At 38.4% G+C, this 27,269-nt stretch overlaps 3 protein-coding genes across 3 annotated transcripts in view; 1 reads left to right on the forward strand and 2 right to left on the reverse strand.

Moving 5' to 3' along the window:
* LOC128702032 (uncharacterized) overlaps positions 1–1,532 on the forward strand; it is a 2,091-nt gene extending 559 nt beyond the window's left edge. Inside the window, exons 2-4 of the mRNA XM_070101402.1 lie at positions 1–156; positions 546–654; positions 1,237–1,532. The exon at positions 1–156 is cut by the window's left edge and continues 19 nt beyond it. Of these exons, the coding sequence (XP_069957503.1) occupies positions 1–156; positions 546–654; positions 1,237–1,396 (425 nt within the window). The 3' untranslated portion in view covers positions 1,397–1,532. The remainder of the gene's footprint in view (positions 157–545; positions 655–1,236) is intronic.
* Positions 1,533–12,271: 10,739 nt separating this feature from the next.
* On the reverse strand, positions 12,272–15,661 carry LOC128701985 (uncharacterized). The gene is made up of 5 exons (XM_053795997.2): positions 15,629–15,661; positions 14,989–15,225; positions 14,141–14,315; positions 12,948–13,050; positions 12,272–12,686 (listed from the first exon to the last, which is right to left on the reverse strand). The coding sequence occupies exons 2-5, from the start codon at positions 15,223–15,225 to the stop codon at positions 12,527–12,529; spliced, it is 675 nt and encodes a 224-aa protein (XP_053651972.1). The 5' UTR covers positions 15,629–15,661; the 3' UTR covers positions 12,272–12,526.
* A 1,894-nt stretch (positions 15,662–17,555) lies between these two features.
* On the reverse strand, positions 17,556–20,277 carry LOC128702027 (uncharacterized). The gene is made up of 5 exons (XM_053796039.2): positions 20,236–20,277; positions 19,355–19,600; positions 18,937–19,111; positions 18,445–18,547; positions 17,556–17,838 (listed from the first exon to the last, which is right to left on the reverse strand). The coding sequence occupies exons 1-5, from the start codon at positions 20,275–20,277 to the stop codon at positions 17,679–17,681; spliced, it is 726 nt and encodes a 241-aa protein (XP_053652014.2). The 3' UTR covers positions 17,556–17,678.
* Positions 20,278–27,269: the final 6,992 nt, after the last annotated feature.

A 27,269-nucleotide genomic window follows, 5' to 3' on the forward strand; every position in this document is an offset into this window, starting at 1 on the left:
AGAGCGACTACCACTTCTCGTGGCGTCACGACGGAGGCAAGAAGTACGACTGGCATACTGCTAACTATTACTGCTCCAGTCTGGGCAAGGGATGGCAGGGCGTCAGCATTGAGACTCCAGAAGAGGACAAAATCATCTCCGATGTCATCTACAAAGGTCAGTAAAACAATGGTTATCAGCCCAGACCTAACCTCAGATGCTTTCTGGTAAGTTCCCCACCATTTACTGCCTGATCAAAGTAGATGGGAATCCTTCTCTACAATAACACTATATTTCATCTACATGATTCCCTAAATCTTTGTGGGCCAATCAGTGCAAGAGATAATCTGGCTTAGATTCCCTTTGTGCTAATAGTTGAAGAGTTTCGCTATCATTGTAGCAAGTCTCCCCCCCCCCTTTTAAAAAAATACAATATCTTCATTGAAATCATTTAAAATCGTCAAATAATATTTTAGTTATGGTGTGAAGTGATGCCGATTTTGATTTTTTCCCTCCAGTAATTAAATACTTTACCGACAGTATAAACGTGTATGTCTCTCATACAGACAAGCTGGAGTACATCTGGACGGGTGGTTACCGCATTGGCTACGGTTATGACTTCGCCTGGCCCTCTGGGTATCCCTTCTTCGGTATTAACTGGTCTTACACTGGCAGGTGAGTCTTGCACTCAAGTATTATTAACATTAAAATTATTTCAAATAGGATTTCTATAGTAGCCAATGACTCAATATGCTGTCATGTGTTAGTTTAAGCGAGGCTGTGTATGGCTGACAACTCTGTGAGGTTACAGAGGCTTCATAAAATAAGAAATATTAAGTATATTTTTAATGCATTTTCCCTCTTGGTTCAGCAGGAATGATTAACGCCGAAGTAAAGATTCTGTCTCATATTTATTCTGAAACATTTGTAGGTTACTTTGAGTTTTTTCTTTGAGTTTTTTCCATAAAAAAATGCAGTTGAAGCCTGCATTTCACGCCATTTTTAACTGGCTAATTATAACATTCATTTTGCATTTTCAAATGAATGTACGTAATCGCTACAGATATTATATAAAACACATGCTATTATTAGTTTCGTAGATAGAGATTTTATGTGTAAATTATGAACAGACATTACAGCATACTGAGTTTAAGTGAGTTATAGAACACCAGCTGTGAATGTTGCTCACAATATTTGAGTTCATTATGGCCCTCCCTGTGCTCAGTCCGACGACGATAACTTGATTTTCTTCCTCAGTGAGGGAATACCCCAGCCAGACAACGCTGAGGAAGGGAAAGAGGACTGTCTGGCAGTGCTCAACAGCTTCTACAATGACGGCATCAGGTGGCACGACGTCGCCTGCTACCACCCGAAGGCCATTATCTGCGAGCGTCGCATTTACAAGCATTATGGTTGAACTGCCTTGACTCCTTCCCACCTCACGTTTGCTCATAACGACTGATCTTTGGAAACAAAGTGTGAAAATTTGGCACACTTCAATGACAATGAGATATTTTATGTAAGGTAATAGCCTAATAAATATATTAGTTATTTGTATATATTTTATTTTGGCCTAAATATTAGGTGAAAAAAAAGACTGATTTTATTCTTAAATATTTCGAATTTAGAAAATGAGGGAGTTGAACTGCTGATTTGATCGTAGTGGCGCTTGTTACTACTGGTGTTATGAACAGGTAAAGTTATTTAAAGTATGAATTCTTATTGTCTTTACTGATATTGTTGGCTGTTAGGAGACCTGAGTAACTGAACAGGCCGTTAACCAGGATTTCTGGTCAGAGACCGGATCGCGGAGGAGAGAACCGCAGAACCACGAACATGTAGTCTACGGGTATACCCCAGCTGATATGGCAACTCTCTTTCACTAAACATTCCGTCACAAAGAAACAGTAAAGTACACCTCACTACTCCAGTCAGCGTGAAATACATTTATTTGATGTGATTTTTCAAAACTGGTCATGGTTACGGTTGGTTCCCTTGAACAGATTTATAGGGACGTTAGTGAACATGGCTAACGTGACATCCACTTATATACATTTCGTAAGCTTTACATTTTTATAAAGTCCTTGACGATGAACTTTCTCAGTATTCGCTGCTGCTGTGAAATTCCAGCAATAAAATATATCTCCATTTTGTGTTGAATGAATCATATGCTTTTAGCTTGACACCTAACACATAATGGAATGTAAAAACAAAAATTCAACATTTATTTTTCATTTTAAGAATTTTATCCTTGGATTTTCCCCACGAAATGTAGGTACGCATAGAACAGGAGAATACGAATGCTCTCCAAATCTCAAATGCTTCCTTCTCGATACTGTTGCACTGATAATCCTGTTAAGTCTCCAATTTCAACAGACACTTTGCTTTTTACTGAAATCTTTTCCAATATTTTTCTTTGTAATTTTGGTTCGCATGATAAGTTAAAGATTAAAATATTGCGGTGTACCAGAAGAAAATATGAATGTTATACCAGTGCACGATACCAGCTATCATGGTAACAGAAAGAGTAACTCAGCTATATCCTCATGGTCAAGTTATCATTACTGATATTATTGTTCTTGCTATCTTAATAGATAAGTGTTAAATCCAAAGAGTCAAATAGTGTCTGAGAGCAAAAAGGCAAAATACCGTCTAAGTCGGGACAAGTCGGACCGAAACGTCGGCGTAAGCTTCTCTCTCCTATGTACTGGTTATCTGTGTAGTGTCTGAGGAATGTAAGGTAATCAACTATGATCCAAAGGACTTGCTAGATACAATTAATTTACAAGCATCAAAGTACACCCTCTCTGTCTGTAAGACTTTACAGTCAGGAGGTGAATTAATCAAGACAAACTTATATAAACTGAGAAGTGTATATGTTTCAGTGTGTATATGTGCTAAGAATTTACATTAATTTCTATTTCAGGGATTGTAGTTTTATTGCCTTGTGGCAAATAGATTAAATAGCCTTAATGACCATGCGTTTATTCGACAATGATTAAACCCCATTAACCAACCAGTCGAGGCCATAAACCCACTCTGTCCTCCAAACAGTAGACAACTCATGCTAGTGTTCTCTTTATATCTTGAAAATACCTATTAATATTTTCTCCACTCCCCGTTATTTACTCCTGAGTAACTTACTCCTTTGTTTGGATCAATCTTGTGTTCTACATGAGCCGTTGGACTCGGAATGTGTAGCATTGAACAGTGATAGCTACAAGGACCAAGCTGTATATTCAGTTAGTGCTTTCAGATTCTGACTCAAACTGTAACATATCTGAGGAATGATACAAGAATAGAACAGTGCATTCTTCTTTTGTTCTGTCTCTGTTTACATTGTACTCTCGTTTATAACTGACTGACCTTATTTACTGTAAATATATTTTAAGATTTACTTCTAGTTAAAAGCTTAAACAATTATTTATTCGTCTTTAATATTTATTTACTTAATGCCGTAAAAAAACAAGTTGGCCATTCAGCAGGAGTGGTGAATGCTCGATACACCGTCCGCTAATAGCGAGATACACTCTATACGTAACTTTGTTCACCTAACTGTAACCCTAAAAATCCATTACTTTCATCTGATTCAGGTACAAAGTCATGAAAAACCTACGAATTTTTTCATCGTCTTTAAAGATAAAAACTGCATTATTGTATATCATTGACCTAGAGAATGACAGAGGTAACTTGATAGAATTAATATAACTTGTTTACATAAAAACTCTATTCATGAGCAGAGGACAAAGAGCTTGACATTAGTAGAAAATAGCACGAGCAAGAACGAGGTGGTAAGAACAGTGACTTGCAGCCATCTGTAACCACACTTCATTGTCAGCGCTGACACTACTTGTAATATTCGTGACTAAACCTCTACCGAATATGTAATTATGTACTCACCTAGTTGTACTCACCTAGTTTTACTCACCTAGTTGTACTCACCTAGTTGAACTCACCTAGTTGAACTCACCTAGTTGTACTCACCTAGTTGTACTCACCTAGTTGTGGTTGCAGAGGTCGAGTCATAGCTCCTGGCCCCACTTCTTCACTGGCCGCTACTGGGTAACTCTCCCTGAACCATGAGCTTTATCATACCTCTGCTTAAAGCTATGAATGGATCCTGCTTCCACTACATCGCTTCCCAAACTATTCCACTTGCTGACTACTCTGTTGCTGTGTCCCATCTCTGGAACATTCTATCTCTGTCCACCTTCTCAATTCCTCTCAGTATTTTATATGTCGTTATCATGTCTCCCCTATCTCTCCTGTCCTCCAGTGACGTCAGGTCGATTTCCTTAACCTCTCTTCGTAGGACATACCCCTAAGCTCTGGGACTAGTCTTGTTGCAAAACTTTGAACTTTCTCTACTTTCTTTACGGGCTTGGCTAGATGTGGGCTCCAAACTGGCGCCGCATATCCAATATGGGCCTAGCGTACACAGTGTACAGGGTCCTGAACGATTCCTTATTAAGATGTCGGAATGCTGTTCATAGGTTTGCTAGGCGCCCATATGCTGCAGAAGTTATTTGGTTGATGTGCGCCTCAGGAGATGTGCCTGATGTTATACTCACCACAAGATCTTTTTCCTTGAGTGAGGTTTGCATTCTCTGGCACCCTAGACTGTACTCCGTCTGCGGTCTTCTTTGTTCTTCCCCAATCTTCATGACTTTGTACTTGGTGGGGTTGAACTCCAGGAGCCAATTGCTGGACCAGGTCTGCAGCCTGTCGAGATCCCTTTGTAGTTTATGATCCTCGTCCGATTGAATTCTTCTCATTAACTTTACATCATCTGCAAACAGGGACACTTCGGAGTCTATTCCTTCCGTCATGTCGTTCACGAATACCAGAAACAGCACCGGTCCTAGGATTGACCCCTGTGGAACTCCACTCGTCACAGGCGCCCACTCTGACACCCCGCCTCGTACCATGACTCGCTGCTGTCTTCCTGACAGGTATTCCCTGATCCATTCTAGTGCCTTCCCTGTTATCCCTCCTTGGTCCTCCAGCTTTGCACTAATCTCTTGTGTGGAACTGTGTCAAACGCCTTCGTACAGTCCAAGAAAATGCAATCTGTATGCAATGTGTGTGTGTGTGTGTTTGTGTGTTTGTTTGTTTTCTTTTAAAATTCACAGAACAGGCGAAATATTCACAAACACTAATCTCAGGTCGAAGGAGATTCGAACCTACGAACCCTGCAACAAGGTACGCAGTGCTCTACCACCGTACCAAACTGATCCTAATACCTTGGTGCCCAGCTAATGCTAGATGTTTTGGTCGAAGGCAGCCAGCATTCAGGCAGGTGGCTTTCAGCTTTTCATCTCCTCCCCTGCATCGTCGGTCGATTTATGCAGGGGAGGAGATGAAAAGCTGAAAGCCACCTGTCTAAATGCTAACTGCCTTGGACCAAAACGTCTAACGTTAGCTGGGCGCCAAGGTATTGGGCCAGTGTGGTATTGGGCCAGTGTGGTATGGTGGTAGAGCACTGCGTACCTTGTTCCAATGGTTCGTAGATTCGAATCTCCTTCGATCCGAGATTAGTGTTTATATATATATATATATATATATATATATATATATATATATATATATATATATATATATATATATATATATATATATATATATATATATATATATATATATATATATATATATATATGCAATAAGATCACAGTAAACAGGTGATTTCAGAATATGCAAAACAACCACTCTGAAAGAATAGAGAAATTCCAAGCGCTTTCGTGACTACTCACATTATCAAGGAACTATGAAAGTAAAGCATCCAAGGAAGCTATATAAGGGGTCTGGCCGGCACCTCACTATCAGATCCCACAACGGTTAAACACCTGACGCTCGCCGACCCAACTTGGATAGGTCCTTGGCACAACTCACCCCACAAACTATTCTACCCTAGAAATAAGAAATTTTAAAGATTATTTGTCCAGTGTATTATTAAATTCTTCCCAAATTCTATTAATTATAAATGGATCTAATTTATATAAACCAAAGGAAATATTCATATTATTGTCAGAACTGCTTTTTATGAAACAAGATTCATAAAAAGCAGTTTTGACAATAATATGAATATTTCCTTTGGTTTATATAAATTAGATCCATTTATAATTAATAGAATTTGGGAAGAATTTAATAATACACTGGACAAATAATCTTTAAAATTTCTTATTTCTTGGGTAGAATAGTTTGTGGGGTGAGTTGTGCCAAGGACCTATCCAAGTTGGGTCGGCGCGCGTCAGGTGTTTAACAGTTGTGGGATCTGATAGTGAGGTGCTGGCCAGACCCCTTATATAGCTTCCTTGGATGCTTTACTTTCATAGTTCCTTGATAATGTGAGTAGTCACGAAAGCGCTTGGAATTTCTCTATTCTTTCAGAGTGGTTGTTTTGCATATATATATATATATATATATATATATATATATATATATATATATATATATATATATGTTTACAGTGAAACATGTAAGTGAACAGTATTTAGATAAGACTAAAGAGGTCTTTGTGGCATTTATGGATTTGGAAAAGGCGTATGACAGGGTGGATAGGGGGGCAATGTGGCAGATGTTGCAAGTGCATGGTGTAGGAGGTAGGTTTGTAGATGAATGGTTCAGAGAACCGACATGTTGATAAATTAGACACATGTACAACTCTTGGGTATCTTTATTGAGGAAACGTTTCGCCACACAGTGGCTTCATCAGCCCATACAAAGGAGAATCTTGAAGAACAGGAGGAGAATGAGGTAATCAGTCCCTCAACCTTGAGTCGATGTGGTCAGTCCATCAATCTTGAATCTTCAAGATTGATGGACTGACCACATCGACTCAAGGTTGAGGGACTGATTACCTCATTCTCCTCCTGTTCTTCAAGATTCTCCTTTGTATGGACTGATGAAGCCACTGTGTGGCGAAACGTTTCCTCAATAAAGATACCCAAGAGTTGTACATGTGTCTAATTTATCAGGAGGTAGGTTACTGAAAGCAGTGAAGAGTTTTTACGAGGATAGTGAGGTTCAAGTTAGAGTATGTAGGAAAGATGGAAATTCTTTCCCAGTAAAAGTAGGCCTTAGACAAGGATGTGTGATGTCACCGTGGTTGTTTAATATATTTATAGATGGGGTTGTAAGAGAAGTAAATGCAAGGGTCTTGGCAAGAGGCGTGGAGTTAAAAGATAAAGAATCACACACAAAGTGGGAGTTGTCACAGCTGCTCTTTGCTGATGACACTGTGCTCTTGGGAGATTCTGAAGAGAAGTTGCAGAGATTGGTGGATGAATTTGGTAGGGTGTGCAAAAGAAGAAAATTAAAGGTGAATACAGGAAAGAGTAAGGTTATGAGGATAACAAAAAGATTAGGTGATGAAAGATTGAATATCAGATTGGAGGGAGAGAGTATGGAGGAGGTAAATGTATTCAGATATTTGGGAGTGGACGTGTCAGCGGATGGGTCTATGAAAGATGAGGTGAATCATAGAATTGATGAGGGGAAAAGAGTGAGTGGTGCACTTAGGAGTCTGTGGAGACAAAGAACTTTGTCCTTATAGGCAAAGAGGGGAATGTATGAGAGTATAGTTTTACCAACGCTCTTATATGGGTGTGAAGCATGGGTGATGAATGTTGCAGCGAGGAGAAGGCTGGAGGCAGTGGAGATGTCATGTCTGAGGGCAATGTGTGGTGTGAATATAATGCAGAGAATTCGTAGTTTGGAAGTTAGGAGGAGGTGCGGGATTGCCAAAACTGTTGTCCAGAGGGCTGAGGAAGGGTTGTTGAGGTGGTTCGGACATGTAGAGAGAATGGAGCGAAACAGAATGACTTCAAGAGTGTATCAGTCTGTAGTGGAAGGAAGGCGGGGTAGGGGGCGGCCTAGAAAAGGTTGGAGAGAGGGGGTAAAGGAGGTTTTTGTGTGAGAGGGGCTTGGACTTCCAGCAGGCATGCGTGAGCGTGTTTGATAGGAGTGAATGGAGACAAATGGTTTTTAATACTTGACGTGCTGTTGGAGTGTGAGCAAAGTAACATTTATGAAGGGGTTCAGGGAAACCGGCAGGCCGGACTTGAGTCCTGGAGATGGGAAGTACAGTGCCTGCACTCTGAAGGAGGGGTGTTAATGTTGCAGTTTAAAAACTGTAATGTAAAGCACCCTTCTGGCAAGACAGTGATGGAGTGAATGATGGTGAAAGTTTTTCTTTTTCGGGCCACCCTGCCTTGGTGGGAATCGGCCAGTGTGATAAAAAAAAAATATATATATATATATTTATATTATATATATATATATATATATATATATATATATATTATATATATATATATATATATATATAAAATATATATATATATATATTTATATATATATATATATATATATATATATATATATAATATATATATATATATATATATATATATATATATATATATATATATATATATATATATATATATATATATATATATATATATATATATATATATATATATATATATATATATATATGCAATAAGATCACAGTAAACAGGTGATTTCAAAATATGCAAAACAACCACTCTGAAAAAATAGAGAAATTCCAAGCGCTTTCGTGACTACTCACATTATCAAGGAACTATGAAAGTAAGGCATCCAAGGAAGCTATATAAGGGGTCTGGCCGGCACCTCACTATCAGATCCCACAACGGTTAAACACGTGACGCGCGGCGAGCCAACTTGGATAGGTCCTTGGCACAACTCACCCCACAAACTATTCTACCCAAGAAATAAGAAATTTTAAAGATTATTTGTCCAGTGTATTATTAAATTCTTCCCAAATTCTATTAATTATAAATGGATCTAATTTATATAAACCAAAGGAAATATTCATATTATTGTCAAAACTGCTTTTTATGAAACAAGATTCAATTATATTCCTGTCGACCATGGACTTGCTTGATACTACTTTCTCAACTTTTTGAAAATCAATTGGATGGTTAAAATCCCTTACATGAATAAACAGAGCATTGGAATCTTGTCCAGTTCTAATGCTATATTTATGTTGTTTTAATCTTAGTTCGAGATTTTTACCAGTTTGACCGTAATAAACTTTATCGCAAATTTTACAGGGAATCTTATACACACATCCATCAGCATTTTGGGGGAATTCTTTATCAAAAGTTTTTTTACTGTATCAAGATTTTTGAATACAACTTTAATATTAAAAGTCTTAAGAAGAGAAGGCATATCAACCAAGTTTTCATGGTAAGGGAGAACCAACATATTTTTAGTTGAATAAGGCTGGTTGTCCCTTTTTGGATTGTAAAAAGTATTTCTAGCAACTTTAAAAGATTTATCAATTACATTTCTTGGGTATTTTAAATCATTACGTGTTTAACCGTTGTGGGATCTGATAGTGAGGTGCCGGCCAGACCCCTTATATAGCTTCCTTGGATGCCTTACTTTCATAGTTCCTTGATAATGTGAGTAGTCACGAAAGCGCTTGGAATTTCTCTATTTTTTCAGAGTGGTTGTTTTGCATATTTTGAAATCACCTGTTTACTGTGATCTTATTGCATTAATGGATACCACACGACTCTTCAGAATGTTCTCGATAAACTTTCCTAATCATATATCTTTTGTTTCACAGTTTTCTTCTGCACTGATCAAGTCCCACAAGTTAAAAATTCGACTTAATTTCTTAAAAAATTGTTTAAATGAACAAGTTCTGCCCAAGTCTCTTTTACCCATTAGACTCCTTGACATGAGAGATCGTCCTTTTGATGATTTTATGAGAATTATTCTTCAGAAACATATTGAAATAACTAAAATACAGGAGAAGGAAGCATTCAAAATATTGAGAAACAAAAAATACTCTTTTAATCAGGCAATTCCATCAGAATGGAAACACAGTATGTTGGATCATTGCTATAATAAACTCAGAAGAATTTGTAATGAACTCAACAGCAAACTACAAAGAAAATTAGACATTTTAATTGAAAATAGTGATTGGACAAAGCATGCTAATAACAATTTTGTAATTAACTTATCAGATGAAATTTTAGACAAACATACAACTGCTGCTCTAGGTTTTGGCTTAAGTTTCGCAACTTCAAAAAAACTTAATAATGTCGAAATTGCAAAAGCCTTTTGTAACTTTGAAAAATTTTCTGATTTATCCTCTGATGAAATTAATATTAGTAAAGGAATGGTATATAGCTCTATGTTAAAACCAAACATTCCCAATTGCCCTCAAAGATTCTTTAAGTCTTATGATACACTTAATAACAATAAAAATTTGCGCCTTACTAAAGCAGACAAAATAAATGCAATAGTAATTATGAAAGAAAATGATTACCAAGAAAAAATGAATAATCTCTTAGATGATACTGAAACCTATTCTAAACTTAGGAAAAATCCCCTAGAAACCGTTAACAGCAATTTCAATAAAACAATAAAACTTCTACTGAAAGGCAAAGATGAATTAGTCAAACAATTTACTTCCACTAATCCATCTTTGCCTTACATGTATGGACTAATAAAAACACACAAACCAGGGAATCCAGTCAGACCAATTATTAGCTCCATAGGGTCAGTTTCATATAAATTATCCAAATGGCTTGTTGATATTTTGAGCCCTATTGTTGGCAAAATTTCTAACTTTAATGTTAAAAACAACATAGACTTGGTTGATAAACTAAGCTCCTTGACTGACTTAAATGATTTTAACATGGTTAGTTTTGATGTTACTTCCTTGTTTACGAAAGTTCCTGTTGATGATTTATTAAGTTTCTTATCTGAAGAACTCGTTAACTATGATTTACCATTGCCAGTTTCTACTATCATTAAACTTATTAAACTTTGCATTGTTGATGCAAAATTTGTATTTAATGATAAGTTTTACACTCAGAAGTTTGGTATGACAATGGGAAATCCTCTTTCACCTGTTCTTAGTAACCTATACATGGAATTTTTTGAAACAAGGTTGCTTAACACAATCCTCCCTAATAGAGCTAAATGGTTCAGATATGTTGATGATATTTTGTGTCTTATGCCCAAAAATGTAGATATACACCATTTCCTAGGAAAATTAAATAGCTTAGCCCATTCTATAAACTTTACTGTTGAGTTTGAAGAAAATAACTCATTGCCTTTTCTAGATGTTTTAATTATTAAGGGTAATAATGAATTCAAATTTAAAATTTACAGAAAACCTACAAATAACTGTTCCTATGTCCACTATTATTCCTCGCATCAAGATAGAGTCAAACTATCTGTTTTCTCATCAATGTTTTTGAGAGCTTTACGAATTTGTAGTCCTGAGTTCATAGATGAGGAAATATCCAAAATTTATGAAATAGGTAATGATTTAAAATACCCAAGAAATGTAATTGATAAATCTTTTAAAGTTGCTAGAAATACTTTTTACAATCCAAAAAGGGACAACCAGCCTTATTCAACTAAAAATATGTTGGTTCTCCCTTACCATGAAAACTTGGTTGATATGCCTTCTCTTCTTAAGACTTTTAATATTAAAGTTGTATTCAAAAATCTTGATACAGTAAAAAAACTTTTGATAAAGAATTCCCCCCAAAATGCTGATGGATGTGTGTATAAGATTCCTTGTAAAATTTGCGATAAAGTTTATTACGGTCAAACTGGTAAAAATCTCGAACTAAGATTAAAACAACATAAATATAGCATTAGAACTGGACAAGATTCCAATGCTCTGTTTATTCATGTAAGGGATTTTAACCATCCAATTGATTTTCAAAAAGCTGAGAAAGTAGTATCAAGCAAGTCCATGGTCGACAGGAATATAATTGAATCTTGTTTCATAAAAAGCAGTTTTGACAATAATATGAATATTTCCTTTGGTTTATATAAATTAGATCCATTTATAATTAATAGAATTTGGGAAGAATTTAATAATACACCGGACAAATAATCTTTAAAATTTCTTATTTCTTGGGTAGAATAGTTTGTGGGGTGAGTTGTGCCAAGGACCTATCCAAGTTGGCTCGCCGCGCGTCACGTGTTTAACCGTTGTGGGATCTGATAGTGAGGTGCCGGCCAGACCCCTTATATAGCTTCCTTGGATGCCTTACTTTCATAGTTCCTTGATAATGTGAGTAGTCACGAAAGCGCTTGGAATTTCTCTATTTTTTCAGAGTGGTTGTTTTGCATATATATATATATATATATATATATATATATATATATATATATATATATATATATATATATATATATATATATATATATATATATATATATATATCGCGAACGAGAGATAAAAGATGCAAAATAAACACAGGGGGAGTTGAATAATATGTTTATTAGATTTTTAATGAGGAAGCGTCATCAATATCACAAAGGTGTGGAGAGTTAAGTAAAAGATAAACATGCAAGGTTAGGTAGCAGGGAGTAGAAGGCTGGTCAGGAAGAATGATTGCTGGTGTGTGTATAAACAATGGTGTTTGCCGACTTTATTACGACGTTTCATGCAGGTCCAAACCTCGTAACAAAGACTTCACTGCAATCATAGTGTCTTTCTCAGTGCAGGTGTCTCTCTTCAGCCGTAATAATAGAAGCGACGTCGTTCACAGATGATAGGTTTCTCGTGGGGACAAGTGACGTCATGCCATCTTATACCATCGTTGTAGAAGTTGTTTAGTACTGCCAGACAGAATTCCTTCCCGTTTTCAGCGTTGTCTGGCTGGGGTAGTCCAAGACTGGCAAGAGAGAGACAAATCTGTGAGGCGTAGCCGTACACTCAGCGCAAGACGAAGGAAACTTAGAATGATTATCAGGTACTTATGGAGTAAGTTATGGAGTAATTATGGAGTAAATTATGAAGTAATTATAGAGTAAGTTATGGAGTAATTATTGGGGTAAGTTTTCAAAAAAATCGAAACTGTTGCATCTGCAACATAAAAGCTCAATGGTGATAAAAAGTTGCCCAATGGGCATCATGCCCAGAGATCAGGACTCACCTGCCTGTGTGGGACCAGTTGAGACCATAAAATGGAAAACCAGAGGGCCAGGCGAATGTATAACCGCTGCGGTAACCTCCGGTCCAGATGTACTTTACCCGCTCTGTAAAGAGAGACATTAGATCATGCTAGATGAGACATCAGATCATGCTAGATGAGACATCAGATCATGCTAGATGAGACATCAGATCATGCTAGATGAGACATCAGATCATGCTAGATGAGACATCAGATCATGCTAGATGAGACATCAGATCATGCTAGATGAGACATCAGATCATGCTAGATGAGACGTCAGATCATGCTAGATGAGACATCAGATCATGCTAGATGAGACATCAGATCATGCTAGATGAGACGTCAGATCATGCTAGATGAGACATCAGATCATGCTAGATGAGACATCAGATCATGCTAGATGAGACATCAGATCATGCTAGATGAGACATCAGATCATGCTAAAGCCATAGGGATAATACAATACATGGAAAACTGGAGATAATCAAGGTTTAAATAAGGCAGGATATGGGTAGCTTCAGTTCTAAGTATCAAGAACCATTTTCCAGCATCAAGGAACTCCCTTGAAGGAACACTTAGCAGAGTATCTCTCATAATTGTTGCTGGAGAACTCAAGTTCTCCAGCTTGCATGTTCTAGTATACCAATATTCATACTTAGATTTTTCAGTCAGCAATTTGCACTGAGCTCGATTAGCAGGAGGACTGAGCCTCCACGACTTGTTGTGCTCGATGACCTACATAATAATAATAGTAAGAATAATAATAATAATAATAATAATAATAATAATAATAATAATAATAATAATAATAATAATAATAATAATTATAATAATAATAATAATAATAATAATAATAATAATAATAATAATAATAATAACAATAATAATAATAATAATAATAATAATAATAATAATAATAATAATAATAATAATAATAATAATAATAATAATAATAATAATGAGAAAAAGAAGAAGAGGAAGAAGAAGAAGAAGAAGAAGAAGAAGAAGAAGAAGAAGAAGAAGAAGAAGAAGAAGAAGAAGAAGAAGAAGAAGAAGAAGAAGAAGAAGAAGAAGAATAGAAAACTAACATTCTTATTAATATCTTTGTGATGATATACATGTATATTAGAGCAGCCTAAGCCAACAAAAAGAGTAATGATGACGTCCAAACTGACCTTTGTAAATTATTTCGGAGATGATTTTGTTCTCCAGTGGCGTTTCAATACTGACGCCTTGCCATCCCCTGCCCAGCTTGGCACAATACTTGTTAGCAGTATACCAATCATATTTCCTGGCGCCATCGTGTCGCCACGAGAAGTGGTAGTCACTACCACCTGTACTCAAGTCAACCTGTGAAATTATATATAAGAACATAAGAAAGAAGGAATATTACAGCAGGCCTACTGGCCCATGCGAGGCAGGTTCAAGTCACCTACCCTCCCAAACCTAGTCTGGGCTTGAGATTTTGGTTCCAGTAATTGAAAAATGAATAATTGTTCGCTGGCTAAAGATTTATTGAATGATGACGTTCATGCTTACTTAAAAATAATATTGAGTATTACTGATTTTAAATTTGTTCTTAATGATAGATTCTCCAGGTTAGATAAAGTTTGTCAGGAAACAGGATAAGTGTTTCCTGACGCAGGTCTTAGATGACGACCTGCCGTTGGAGCTTTTGGTCGTCTGACCGAGGCCTACAAATTAAATTTGTTATGGCTACAGGAAACCCTTCGTTAATTGTTCAAAGAAATTTGTACGTTGACGTTTTACAACATTTTGTTTAAGATTCTCTGGTAATACACTGGGGTAATACTCTGATATACACGACGATCCGCTAAGTTAAATCGTTATCCTCAGTTTAAAGTTTGCTACGAAAATTAGCTAAATAGAAACATTCTTTATGGTTTACACACTTTATATTCAGAGGAAGTCAACAGAGAGTGTATACATGCACTGTTCCTACAATGGTTAAAGTCAAGTTAGTCAAAATGAGCAAGTTTTATGCTTGAATTAAATCACTCACCAGTCCGTACAGGCCGCCGTGCCTAACACCCACACCACTGCCGATTCCACCGATAAGACCAAGACCACTGCCTCCAACAAGACCACCTCCTCCGACTAGACCACCGCCTCCAACAAGACCTCCGCTACCAATTAAACCTCCGCCTCCGACAAGACCGCTACTTCCAATTCTGCCATAGGGACTATAGTACTGAGCGGTTGCCGCAGTAGCTACGGTGAGTATCAACACTGCCTTCATCTGCAACACAGATATTTTTAGTTATTAATCGAAATTGTGTTTACTGGCGTACTTGTTATCTGCATAAATCAACACATTTCGAAGCACAAACTTAGATATGAAACAGGCCAAGGTGGATCTCAACTTTTGATTAATAATCCAAACTTTGGAGATGAGACTTTAGATGACGTTTCCACTTAGATGTGATTTGAAAACGGGCAAAGATAAAGGAAAACGCTATCAAAAGTTTCCCTACAAAGTGTGGGTTATTTGTAGTTCCATCCACGGTATTGTGATTTATATATTTTCTCAGTTTTCTGTACACTGCTTTTCACCCAGATATTGTGATATTGGCGTGAATGCATTTATGCAAACAGGGTCACAGTTTACTTACATCACCGACACAACACTAAGGAGAACTTACCTCCTCTTGTGTCTGCCCGGGAGTGTGCCCACTGCGAGGCTCAGCTGCCTTATATCTGGTCAACATTGTATCTTCAGGGTCATCGAGAACCCATCCAACATATAAGGGAAAAAAACATTTCCTGTTTCGTGCAACTCGACATCAAGGAGGATGGGTTAATTTCTCTCCAGGACTAAATACCACGTGACATGAGTCTTACTCACCTGAAGTTCTGAACACTAGTGCCGTTGACCTGCTCCGGGAGGCGACAGTAGCATCCGCTCGCTTACCCTTCATGACTTTTAGATTTTTACACTATGTATGCGACCCATACTGCGTGACGGAATATGACAGGGGGAAACACAGTTAGCTTTTGTTCCCACAATGAAACCGTCATAGAGAATAGTAGTAGCACACTGCTGATTCATCCATTTTTGCTAAAAAATAAGTCATGGACTCCATGGGTTGGTAGTAAATATCATTGCTGAGATACGCCTCATTCCGTGTGAGGGTATGACATCTTAGGTTGCGTACATGTCTGTGTTATTCCACTATTACTGGCAACTCCCGCAGAACATGAGACCGATTCTGCTTAAAGTTACTCAGGGGTAGATAACGGGGAGAGGAGAAAAAAAGTATTAATAGTTAGTGCGAAGGTGTAAAGTAAGACCTGGCCCTGAGTAGTTGAACCTTCGAAGGACAGTGGAGCAGCCTGTGTTCTGGGCTCCTCCACCGTTAAGGGAAGAAGGGGGAATTCCCTGGGATTACTTTACTATATATCCAAGGATCTGCTAATGTCATCTGGAGCACAACAGATGGCACAACTACTAGCAATAACAATAACATCAACGACAATATGATTATCTTTATTATTATTATTATTATTGTTAATAATAATAATAATATTATCCTTTATTATTATTATTATTATTATTATTATTATTATTATTATTATTATTATTATTATTATTATTATTATTTTTATGGTGAAGTGCCAATAACGTATGAGTTGTGAGTGCTGGGGGAATTGAAGGCAATTTGTTTTAATGTTAAAGGCCACTGAACAAACACTAGGACATATTTATTGGATCAAGATTCCAGGACCGAAACGTTTTCTAATAAGTATGTCTTAGTGTTTTCTCATGTGTCTTTTGAAACCAGTTTCTTAGTGTCAGTTACCAAGGGCATGACTTGTGGATTTGTCCAATGTGACACCGTCTACGACTGCTTCACCTCACCTATCTACAGTACATAAGCTCCTTCGTACATATGCTGTACTCTTATCAAGATTGTTAGATTGATCACATCAACTCCAGGCTAAGGGACTGATTACCTCAAACTCCTGATCTTCAACCATTATTATTTGTATTGGACTGAAGAAGCCACTGGCTCACGAAAATTTCCACAATATAGATAACCAAGTGTTGCACAAATGTCTACTTTATCATAAATAGGAATCCCAGTATAAAGTGAAGAGGCATTCTGCATGCTAAACAGGCTTCTTCAGTCGCTTACAGGCGAATATAATACTGGCGACAGTAGAAGTAATAATTATAAGGAGATCTGTCTCTCAACCTGTCGCATCTGCAGCAAAAACTTTACGATTCATCAAATGAAAAACCAAAACTTTGTAGCACATTGTTTACAAATCAGAAGTAAGGGGGATGTTGCATCAGTTGTGAATGTCAACGTAGTTAAAAATTACACTCCAAGAAACATAACATTTTACGTCATGTTAAATTAAAATGTGAATTTATAGTGAAGGGGACTATGGATCAATTTATTATGTATTACGTACAGGGAGTGTTCTGGCATCACTTAGGTCCAACCTGTTGATAATTACGGTGGTCATTGACTCTAATGCCTCACGTTATACACTAACACAAAAGAGATATAATGCTTAAGTGCTCTCCATTCTTAGGTCAATATAAAAATTATATAAAGGGTTGGTAAATTTATTAGATTTTTAGATATAAAATATGTGATCAACATCCAAGACTATCAAGTTTCCACTTTGTCTCAAAGAATCAGCAATATGAGCCCACGTGAGGTGGGAGGGAGTCAAGGGAGCTCAGCCATAGAGCTTGTAAGCGCGACGCTCGCAGATGATGGCCTTTGGGTGGTAGCAAGCAACGTCGTGCCATTTGATGCCGTCGTTGTAGAAATTGTTAAGAACTGCCAGACAGAACTCCTTCCCTTCCTCAGCGTTGTCTGGTTGAGGTAATCCCTCACTGAGGCAGAAAGACAAATTATTAGTGTCTTTCTCAGCACAGCAGACATGATGAATTCAAATGCAGTGAGCAGCATTTTCATCTATTTTCCCCATTACCTACCCATGCTCAGGTATGTGTTGTTTTCATCACGAAAACAACACATACCGGGCCACACATGATCATGCTTATTATTTAGCTCCTCATCGAAACGCTTAAAATATATATAAATACTGCTTTTGTTAGGTACCTAACAACCTGTCGGTATTTTATACCTTTTTAAAATACCGCTTCTGTTGATCATAGGAATTTAATACTGAAACTGGATTACAGAACCTTATACAAACATTTTGTTTTCCTTAAATTAATTAAAAATAGATAAAGAACACCGCTCAAATATTTTAAAATAAAGCAAATATTCCTCATGATCTTCACTTCAGAGTTAATTACTCTCGATCAACACAGAAACAGTAGTTATATAGCCATAATTATTAATTATTGCCTCAGACAACTTCCAGGGCTGTCAGTCATACACAAAACAGCCCATTAAATAGTTATCCGGTATAGAAATACCAATTACTTCAGCTTAAAGTTTACAAAGGAGAAGTGGATGAGTGCAGAACTCACCTGCCAGTGTAAGACCAGTTAATTCCGTAGAAGGGATAGCCAGAAGGCCAGGCGAAGTCGTAGCCACTACGGTAACCACCAGTCCAGATGTACTCCAGCTTGTCTGGGCAAGAAAACGAATATAATAATCATTACAGGAGATAATAAAGGCAAATTCATTAGTAAGATATATGTGGAATACCTGAAAATCTTTATTGCACATGTATCTTATTTGTTAAATAAGAGAATAATGCCAAGCAAGTATTGATCATAATCAGAGAAGAAAATAATAAACAGCATTCCCTTTCATGATAACAAAAAATTATGATTAATAACAAAAGTGTGAATAAGGGTATTTTCGTTATTATTATTATTATTATTATTATTATTATTATTATTATTATTATTATTATTATAATTATGAATAATGATTTTTTTATCAACTTTCTCATGCGGAAATTTTTTTTCAATATAAGTAAAGTGAACTTAGAAAATTGTTGTTGTTTTACTGACCTTTGTAGATGATGCCTGAGATGATTTTGTCCTCTTCTGGAGTCTCAATGCTGACGCCCTGCCATCCCTTGCCCAGACTGTAGCAGTAATAGTTAGCAGTATGCCAGTCATACTTCTTGCCTCCGTCGTGACGCCACGAGAAGTGGTAGTCGCTCTCACCAACACTCAAGTCCACCTGTAAACATTACACATTCGATTAACTTTGATATTTTTTGGTCTCAAGAAATAATTTAGCAACCTCGTTATTTGATCCAAGGAACCTCTTGCATCAAAGATTTTCTTTGCACTTTGTGTTTTTCTTGAAACTCTTATATATACTTCATGTCTTTATATTTACTGTTTGTTTCGTGTTATGAATGCTTCTAAATATACAAAATTAATAATTTTACTCATTTGATGTTTCATTGCTTTTACTCACCTTTCCGTACCCACCGACCAGACCACCGCCAACGCCAAGACCACCGCCAACGCCAAGACCACCGCCAACGCCAAGACCACCGCCAACGCCAAGACCACCGCCAATACCAACACTTGTACCTCCAATGTGACCACCGCCTACAAGTTTACTGGCAAGTGGACCAGCACCATATCCACCATGTCCGTAGGTGCCGTAGTACTGAGCTGCTGCTGCAGCAGCCACAGTGAGAATCAACACTGCTTTCATCTGCAACATAGATATTGACAGTTATATTAAGGTCTTCTACCTTGATAATATTCTATATACAGTTAAATGCATTATTCATCCCCTGAGGATGACATTCATTTATGCTTGCAACTGTTTAATTTTTCATTCATTTGGGATTTACGTGTTGATATATCAGTGCATTTCCAGTGCGCAAACTGAAATATATAATATATCTTGACCATTGCCACGGTTTTCATTTTTCTGCGCATAGAACATAAAAAGTAAAAGCACTGCAGCAGGCCTACTGGCCCATGCTTGGCAGGGCCACATAGTGGTGTTGATAGTGTAAATATCCGTGCATATAGCTTCCTTCAACAGAACACTACCGCAGTTATTAAATACTGTCTCACCATGAAAACGCTGTGGATCAGCTGCGGTACAAGAACGCCCTTAAGTAACAATCACTAGGTGTTCCAGGGAAGGTTCTACTATGAAGCTACTGAAGCTTAAGCTTCAGGGCTCCTAATCTCTGAGGGCCCCCAGAAGCAACTTCAGTCCACATTTAAAATTTTGGGGTCTACTGTATGAGAAGTGGTTGCGAAGGGGCCCCCTTAACAGTTCAAGCTTCAGGGCTCCAACAATGTAGGTTCGCCACCGAGTTAATCAACACCTACCGTGTCCTGCTGGGGAGTGTACCTACTGTCAGCTGCCTCCATCTTATATACCTCGTCGTCAGAGCATCAACAAGGTCAGGCACAAAGCATTAGTCCTCCAGTGAAAATAGTTTCACGTACCGGAAGTTCAACGTGAACTTAATGTCTCGAAGAAAAGAAAAAAAACTTGAAACTTGATTAATGGTTCACTAAAGAGGGGAAAGAAGAGGGTTTAAATCTTATCGACTACACGAGGGTTATTAAGGCAGCAAATAATTTTTTTACTACCAGTCAGGATTCTTTTAATCCGTAAAGTAGGGATTAAATTATATTCTCAGTGATATATACACCTCTTGGTGTAGATATCTCATGATAAAATCGGCTGTATAAAATGTATAAAAATCTGCTGAAAACAAGAATGTATGAAAATCTGCTGACAACAAGAATGTATAAAAATTTGCTAAATAAAAATTTATTGAAAACAAGAATTTAAAAAAATCTGCTCCTGCCTCTCAAAACTACCGTACTACTATGACATGGTCTTGGATGGTCGTTCCTGCCTCTCACAACTACCGTACTACTATGACATGGTCTTGGATGGTCGTTCCTGCCTCTCACAACTACCGTTCTACTATGACATGGTCTTGGATGGTCGTTCCTGCCTCTCACAACTACTGGACCACAATGTTAGGGTTTTGGATGGTCGTTCCTGCGTCTCACAACTACCGTACTACTATGACATGGTCTTGGATGGTCGTTCCTGCCTCTCACAACTACCGTACTACTATGACATGGTCTTGGATGGTCGTTCCTGCCTCTCACAACTACTGGACCACAATGTTAGGGTTTTGGATGGTCGTTCCTGCGTCTCACAACTACCGTACTACTATGACATGGTCTTGGATGGTCGTTCCTGCCTCTCACAACTACTGGACCACAATGTCAGGGTCTTGGATGGTCGTTCCTGCCTCTCACAACTACCGTACTACTATGACATGGTCTTGGATGGTCGTTCCTGCCTCTCACAACTACTAGACCACAATGTCAGGGTCTTGGATGGTCGTTCCTGCCTCTCACAACTACTGGACCACAATGTCAGGGTCTTGGATGGTCATTCCTGCCTCTCACATCTAATGGACAACTAGGACATGGTCTACAATAGTCGCGTCTGCCTCTCACAACTGCTGGACAACTAGGATATGGTCTAGAATGGTCGCTCCTGCCTCTCACAACTGCTGGACAACTAGGACATGGTCTACAATAGTCGCGTCTGCCTCTCACAACTGCTGGACAACTAGGATATGGTCTAGAATGGTCGTTCTTGCCTCTCACAGCTGCTGGACCACTATAACATGATCTTGGATGGTCGTTTCTGCCTCTCACAACTACTGGATAACTAGGACATGGTCTTGGACGGTCGCTTCTTCCAATCACAACTACAGGACCATTATGACATGGTCTTGGATTGACGCTCCTGCCTCCCACAACTGCTGGATCACTATGACATGGTCTTGGATGCACTAGACACACATAATGCATATGTAGTATACATAGACATTGCGAAATCCTTCGGAAAGTGTGATCACGTCGTAATAGCATGACACTGGCCATGTCAGTGTCGATTAAACAAGTGGGGAAGACTCGACCCTTCGTTTGCAATTCACAGTCCAGCCCCTGATCACTTAGCCTGTTTTAAGGTCACCAAGAGGTAATTACCGACAGCATGACTAACAAAGCACGACGGGGGCCGCAATTAACGAACAGAGGATCGAGCCTTTACCGCTCCTTGAACCACCCACGCAGGTTTAACACTTTATCTATTATTATCCACCATCATGGTAGAGAAAATACAGTGGTTGAACACAGCAGAAATTCTGTGCAATTACTTTTATATTTTTTTTGTTATTTGTGTTTCTTTAGGAAGCTGCTGTAACACTGTGTTTGTGTGTAACACTGTGTGTGTAACACTGTGTGTGTAACACTGTGTTTGTGTGTAACACTGTGTGTGTAACACTGTGTGTGTAACACTGTGTGTGTAACACTGTGTGTGTAACACTGTGTTTGTGTGTAACACTGTGTGTGTAACACTGTGCGTGTAACACTGTGTTTGTGTGTAACACTGTGTGTGTAACACTGTGTGTGAAACACTGTGTGTGTAACACTGTGTTTGTGTGTAACACTGTGTGTGTAACACTGTGTTTGTGTGTAACACTGTGTGTAACACTGTGTTTGTGTGTAAAACTGTGTTTGTGTGTAACACTGTGTGTGTAACACTGTGTGTGTAACACTGTGTGTGTAACACTGTGTTTGTGTGTAACACTGTGTTTGTGTGTAACACTGTGTGTAACACTGTGGTTGTGTGTAACACTGTGTTTGTGTGTAACACTGTGTTTGTGTGTAACACTGTGTTTGTGTGTAACACTGTGTGTGTAACACTGTGTTTGTGTGTAACACTGTGTTTGTAACACTGTGTTTGTGTGTAACACTGTATTTGTGTGTAACATTGTGTGTGTAACACTGTGTTTGTGTGTAACACTGTGTTTGTGTGTAACACTGTGTGTAACACTGTGTTTGTGTGTAACACTGTGTTTGTGTGTAACACTGTGTTTGTGTGTAACACTGTGTGTGTAACACTGTGTGTGTAACACTGTGTTTGTGTGTAACACTGTGTTTGTGTGTAACACTGTGTTTGTGTGTAGCACTGTGTTTGTGTGTAACACTGTGTGTGTAACACTGTGGTTGTGCGTAACACTGTGTGTAACACTGTGTTTGTGTGTAACACTGTGTTTGTGTGTAACACTGTATTTGTGTGTAACACTATGTGTAACACTGTGTTTGTGTGTAACACTGTGTTTGTGTGTAACACTGTGTGTGTAACACTGTGGTTGTGCGTAACACTGTGTGTAACACTGTGTTTGTGTGTAACACTGTGTGTGTAACACTGTGTTTGTGTGTAACACTGTGTTTGTAACACTGTGTTTGTGTGTAACACTGTGTTTGTGTGTAACACTGTGTTTGTGTGTAACACTGTGTGTAACACTATGTTTGTGTGTAACACTGTGTGTAACACTGTGTTTGTGTGTAACACCGTGTGTAACACTGTGTTTGTGTGTAACACTGTCTTTGTGTGTAACACTGTGTGTGTAACACTGTATTTGTGTGTAACACTGTGTGTAACACTGTGTTTGTGTGTAACACTGTTTGTGTGTAACACTGTGTGTAACACTGTGTTTGTGTGTAACACTGTGTTTGTGTGTAACACTATGTGTAATACTGTGTTTGTGTGTAACACTGTGGTTGTGCGTAACACTGTGTGTAACACTGTGTTTATGTGTAACACTGTGTTTGTGTGTAACACTGTGTGTAACACTGTGTTTGTGTGTAACACTGTGTGTAACACTGTGTTTGTGTGTAACACTGTGTTTGTGTGTAACACTGTGTTTGTGTGTAACACTGTGTTTGTGTGTAACACTGTGTGTAATACTGTGTTTGTGTGTAACACTGTATTTGTGTGTAACACTGTGTTTGTGTGTAACACTGTGTGTAACACTGTGTGTGTGTGTGTGTGTGTGTAACACTGTGTGTGTGTAACACTGTGTTTGTGTGTAACACTGTGTTTGTGTGTAACACTGTGTTTGTGTGTAACACTGTGTTTGTGTGTAACACTGTGTTTGTGTGTAACACTGTGTGTGTAACACTGTGTTTGTGTGTAACACTGCGTTTGTGTGTAACACTGTGTTTGTTTGTAACACTGTGTTTGTGTGTAACACTGTGTGTAACACTGTGTTTGTGTGTAACACTGTGTGTAACACTGTGTTTGTGTGTAACACTGTGTGTAACACTGTGTTTGTGTGTAACACTGTGTGTGTAACACTGTGGTTGTCCGTAACACTGTGTGTAACAATGTGTTTGTGTGTAACACTGTGTGTAACACTGTGTTTGTGTGTAACACTGTGTGTAACACTGTGGTTGTGTGTAACACTGTGTTTGTGTGTAACACTGTGTTTGTGTGTAACACTGTGTTTGTGTGTAACACTGTGTGTGTAGCACTGTGGTTGTGCGTAACACTGTGTGTAACACTGTGTTTGTGTGTAACACTGTATTTGTGTGTAACACTGTGTTTTTGTGTAACACTGTGTGTGTAACACTGTGTTTGTGTGTAACACTGTGTGTGTAACACTGTGTTTGTGTGCAACACTGTGTGTGTAACACTGTGTTTGTGTGTAACACTGTGTGTGCAACACTGTGTTTGTGTGTAACACTGTGTGTGTTACACTGTGTTTGTGTGTAACACTGTGTGTGTAACACTGTGTTTGTGTGTAACACTGTGTGTGTAACACTGTGTGTGCAACACTGTGTTTGTGTGTAACACTGTGTGTGTAACACTGTGTTTGTGTGTAACACTGTATGTAACACTGTGTTTGTGTGTAACACTGTGTGTGTAACACGGTGTTTGTGTGTAACACTGTGTGTGTAACACTGTGTTTGTGTGTAACACTGTGTTTGTGTGTAACACTGTGTGTAACACTGTGTTTGTGTGTAACACTGTGTGTGTAACACGGTGTTTGTGTGTAACACTGTGTGTGTAACACTGTGTGTGTAACACTGTGTTTGTGTGTAACACTGCGTTTGTGTGTAACACTGTGTGTGTAACACTGTGTTTGTGTGTAACACTGTGTGTAACACTGTGTTTGTGTGTAACACTGTGTTTGTGTGTAACACTGTGTTTGTGTGTAACACTGTGTGTGTAACACTGTGGTTGTGCGTAACACTGTGTGTAACACTGTGTTTGTGTGTAACACTGTATTTGTGTGTAACACTGTGTTTGTGTGTAACACTGTGTGTGTAACACTGTGTTTGTGTGTAACACTGTGTGTGTAACACTGTGTTTGTGTGCAACACTGTGTGTGTAACACTGTGTTTGTGTGTAACACTGTGTGTGCAACACTGTGTTTGTGTGTAACACTGTGTGTGTAACACTCTGTTTGTGTGTAACACTGTGTGTGTAACACTGTGTTTGTGTGTAACACTGTGTGTGCAACACTGTGTTTGTGTGTAACACTGTGTGTGTAACACTGTGTTTGTGTGTAACACTGTGTGTAACACTGTGTTTGTGTGTAACACTGTGTGTAACACTGTGTTTGTGTGTAACACTGTGTGTGTAATACTGTGTTTGTGTGTAACACTGTGTTTGTGTGTAACACTGTGTGTGTAACACTGTGTTTGTGTGTAACACTGTGTGTGTAATACTGTGTTTGTGTGTAACACTGTGTGTGTAACACTGTGTGTGCAACACTGTATTTGTGTGTAACACTGTGTGTGCAACACTGTGTTTGTGTGTAACACTGTGTGTGTAACACTGTGTTTGTGTGTAACACTGTGTGTGTGTAACACTGTATGTGTAACACTGTGTTTGTGTGTAACACTGTGTGTGTAGCACTGTGTTTGTGTGTAACACTGTGTGTGTAACACTGTGTGTGCAACACTGTGTTTGTGTGTAACACTGTGTGTGCAACACTGTGTTTGTGTGTAACACTGCGTTTGTGTGTAACACTGTGTTTGTGTGTAACACTGTGTGTGTAACACTGTGTTTGTGTGTAACACTGTGTGTGTAACACTGTGTTTGTGTGTAACACTGTGTTTGTGTGTAACACTATGTTTGTGCGTAACACTGTGTTTGTGTGTAACACTGTGTTTGTGTGTAACACTGTGCTTGTGTGTAACACTGTGTGTGTAACACTGTGCTTGTGTGTAACGCTGTGTTTGTGTTACACCGGTGTGTAACACTAGTGTTTGTTTGTTACACTGGTGTTTCTGTGTGTCACTGGTGTCACACTGGTGTTTGTATGTTACACTGGTGTTTGTGTGACTAATGTTTGTGTGCTACACTGATGTTTGTGTGTTACACTGGTGTTTGTGTGTTACACTGATGTTTGTGTGCTACACTAGTGTTTTTGCGTTACACTGGTGTTTGTGTGTTACACTGATGCTTTTGTGCTACACTGATGTTTGTATGTTACACTGGTGTTTGTATGTTACACTGGTGTTTGTATGTTACACTGATGTTTGTGTGATACACTGGGGTTCGTGTGTTACACTGATGTTTGTGTGTTACACTGGTGTTTTTGTGTTACACTGGTGTTTGTATGTTACACTGATGTTTGTGTGTTACATTGATGTTTGTATGTTACACTGGCGTTTGTATGTTACACTGATGTTTGTGTGATACACTGGGGTTCGTGTGTTACACTGATGTTTGTGTGTTAATCTGGTGTTTTTGTGTTACACTGGTGTTTGTGTGTTACACTGATGTTTGTGTGTTACACTGGTGTTTGTGTGTTACACTGGTGTTTGTGAGGCTTATGTTTGTGTGTTACACTGGTGTTTGCGTGTTACACTGGTGTTTTTGTGGCTAATGTTTGTGTGTTACACTGGTCTTTGTGTTACACTGCTGTTTGTGTGGCTTATGTTTGTGTGTTACACTGGTGTTCGTGTGTAATAATGGTGTTCGTGTGTAAGTTATTATCATAATCCGTACTAAGCGCTAAACCCACAAGGGTCATACATCTCTGATGTGTGTATAAAACTGGTGTTTGTGTGTGTGTGTGTGCTCACCTAAATGTGGCTGCAGGGATCGAGTCTCAGCTCCTGGCCCCCGCTTCTTCGCTGGTCACTACTAGGTTCCCTGTCTCCTAGCTTTGAGAGTCTTATCGTACCTTTTCGTCAAGCTATGTATTGATCCTCCCTCCATTACTTCACCCTCCAGGTCGTTCCACTTCCTGATTATTCTGAGTCCGAAGAAATACTTTCTAATGTACTTACCTATATGTTGTTCCAAGGACCAATTCGCAGCTCCTGGCCCGTGTGTGTGTGTGTGTGTGTACTCTCCTACACCATACACACTCACCTGTGTGTATGTGTGTGTGTATGTGTGTATGTAGGTGAGTACACATACACTCACCTATTTGTGGTTGCAGGGGTCGAATCACAGCTCCTGGCCCCACCACTCTGCAAGTCGCTACTAACTCCACTCTCTACCTGCTCCAAGAGCCTTA

Source organism: Cherax quadricarinatus, chromosome 77 (assembly GCF_038502225.1).
Source record: "Cherax quadricarinatus isolate ZL_2023a chromosome 77, ASM3850222v1, whole genome shotgun sequence".
Lineage (NCBI taxonomy): Eukaryota > Metazoa > Arthropoda > Malacostraca > Decapoda > Parastacidae > Cherax > Cherax quadricarinatus.

Coding starts and splice junctions, on each gene's coding strand:
- LOC128701985 (XM_053795997.2), bottom strand. CDS start 15,225: ATGAAGGCAGTGTTGATACTCACCGTAGCTACTGCGGCAACCGCTCAG. Junction 14,316..14,988: donor ACGGCGGCCTGTACGGACTG/GTGAGTGATTTA, acceptor ATAATTTCACAG/GTTGACTTGAGTACAGGTGG. Junction 12,687..12,947: donor AACTGGTCCCACACAGGCAG/GTGAGTCCTGAT, acceptor CTCTCTTGCCAG/TCTTGGACTACCCCAGCCAG.
- LOC128702027 (XM_053796039.2), bottom strand. CDS start 20,277: ATGGAGGCAGCTGACAGTAGGTACACTCCCCAGCAGGACACG. Junction 19,601..20,235: donor ACACTCCCCAGCAGGACACG/GTAGGTGTTGAT, acceptor TCTATGTTGCAG/ATGAAAGCAGTGTTGATTCT. Junction 18,548..18,936: donor CTCAGGCATCATCTACAAAG/GTCAGTAAAACA, acceptor TTTCTTGCCCAG/ACAAGCTGGAGTACATCTGG.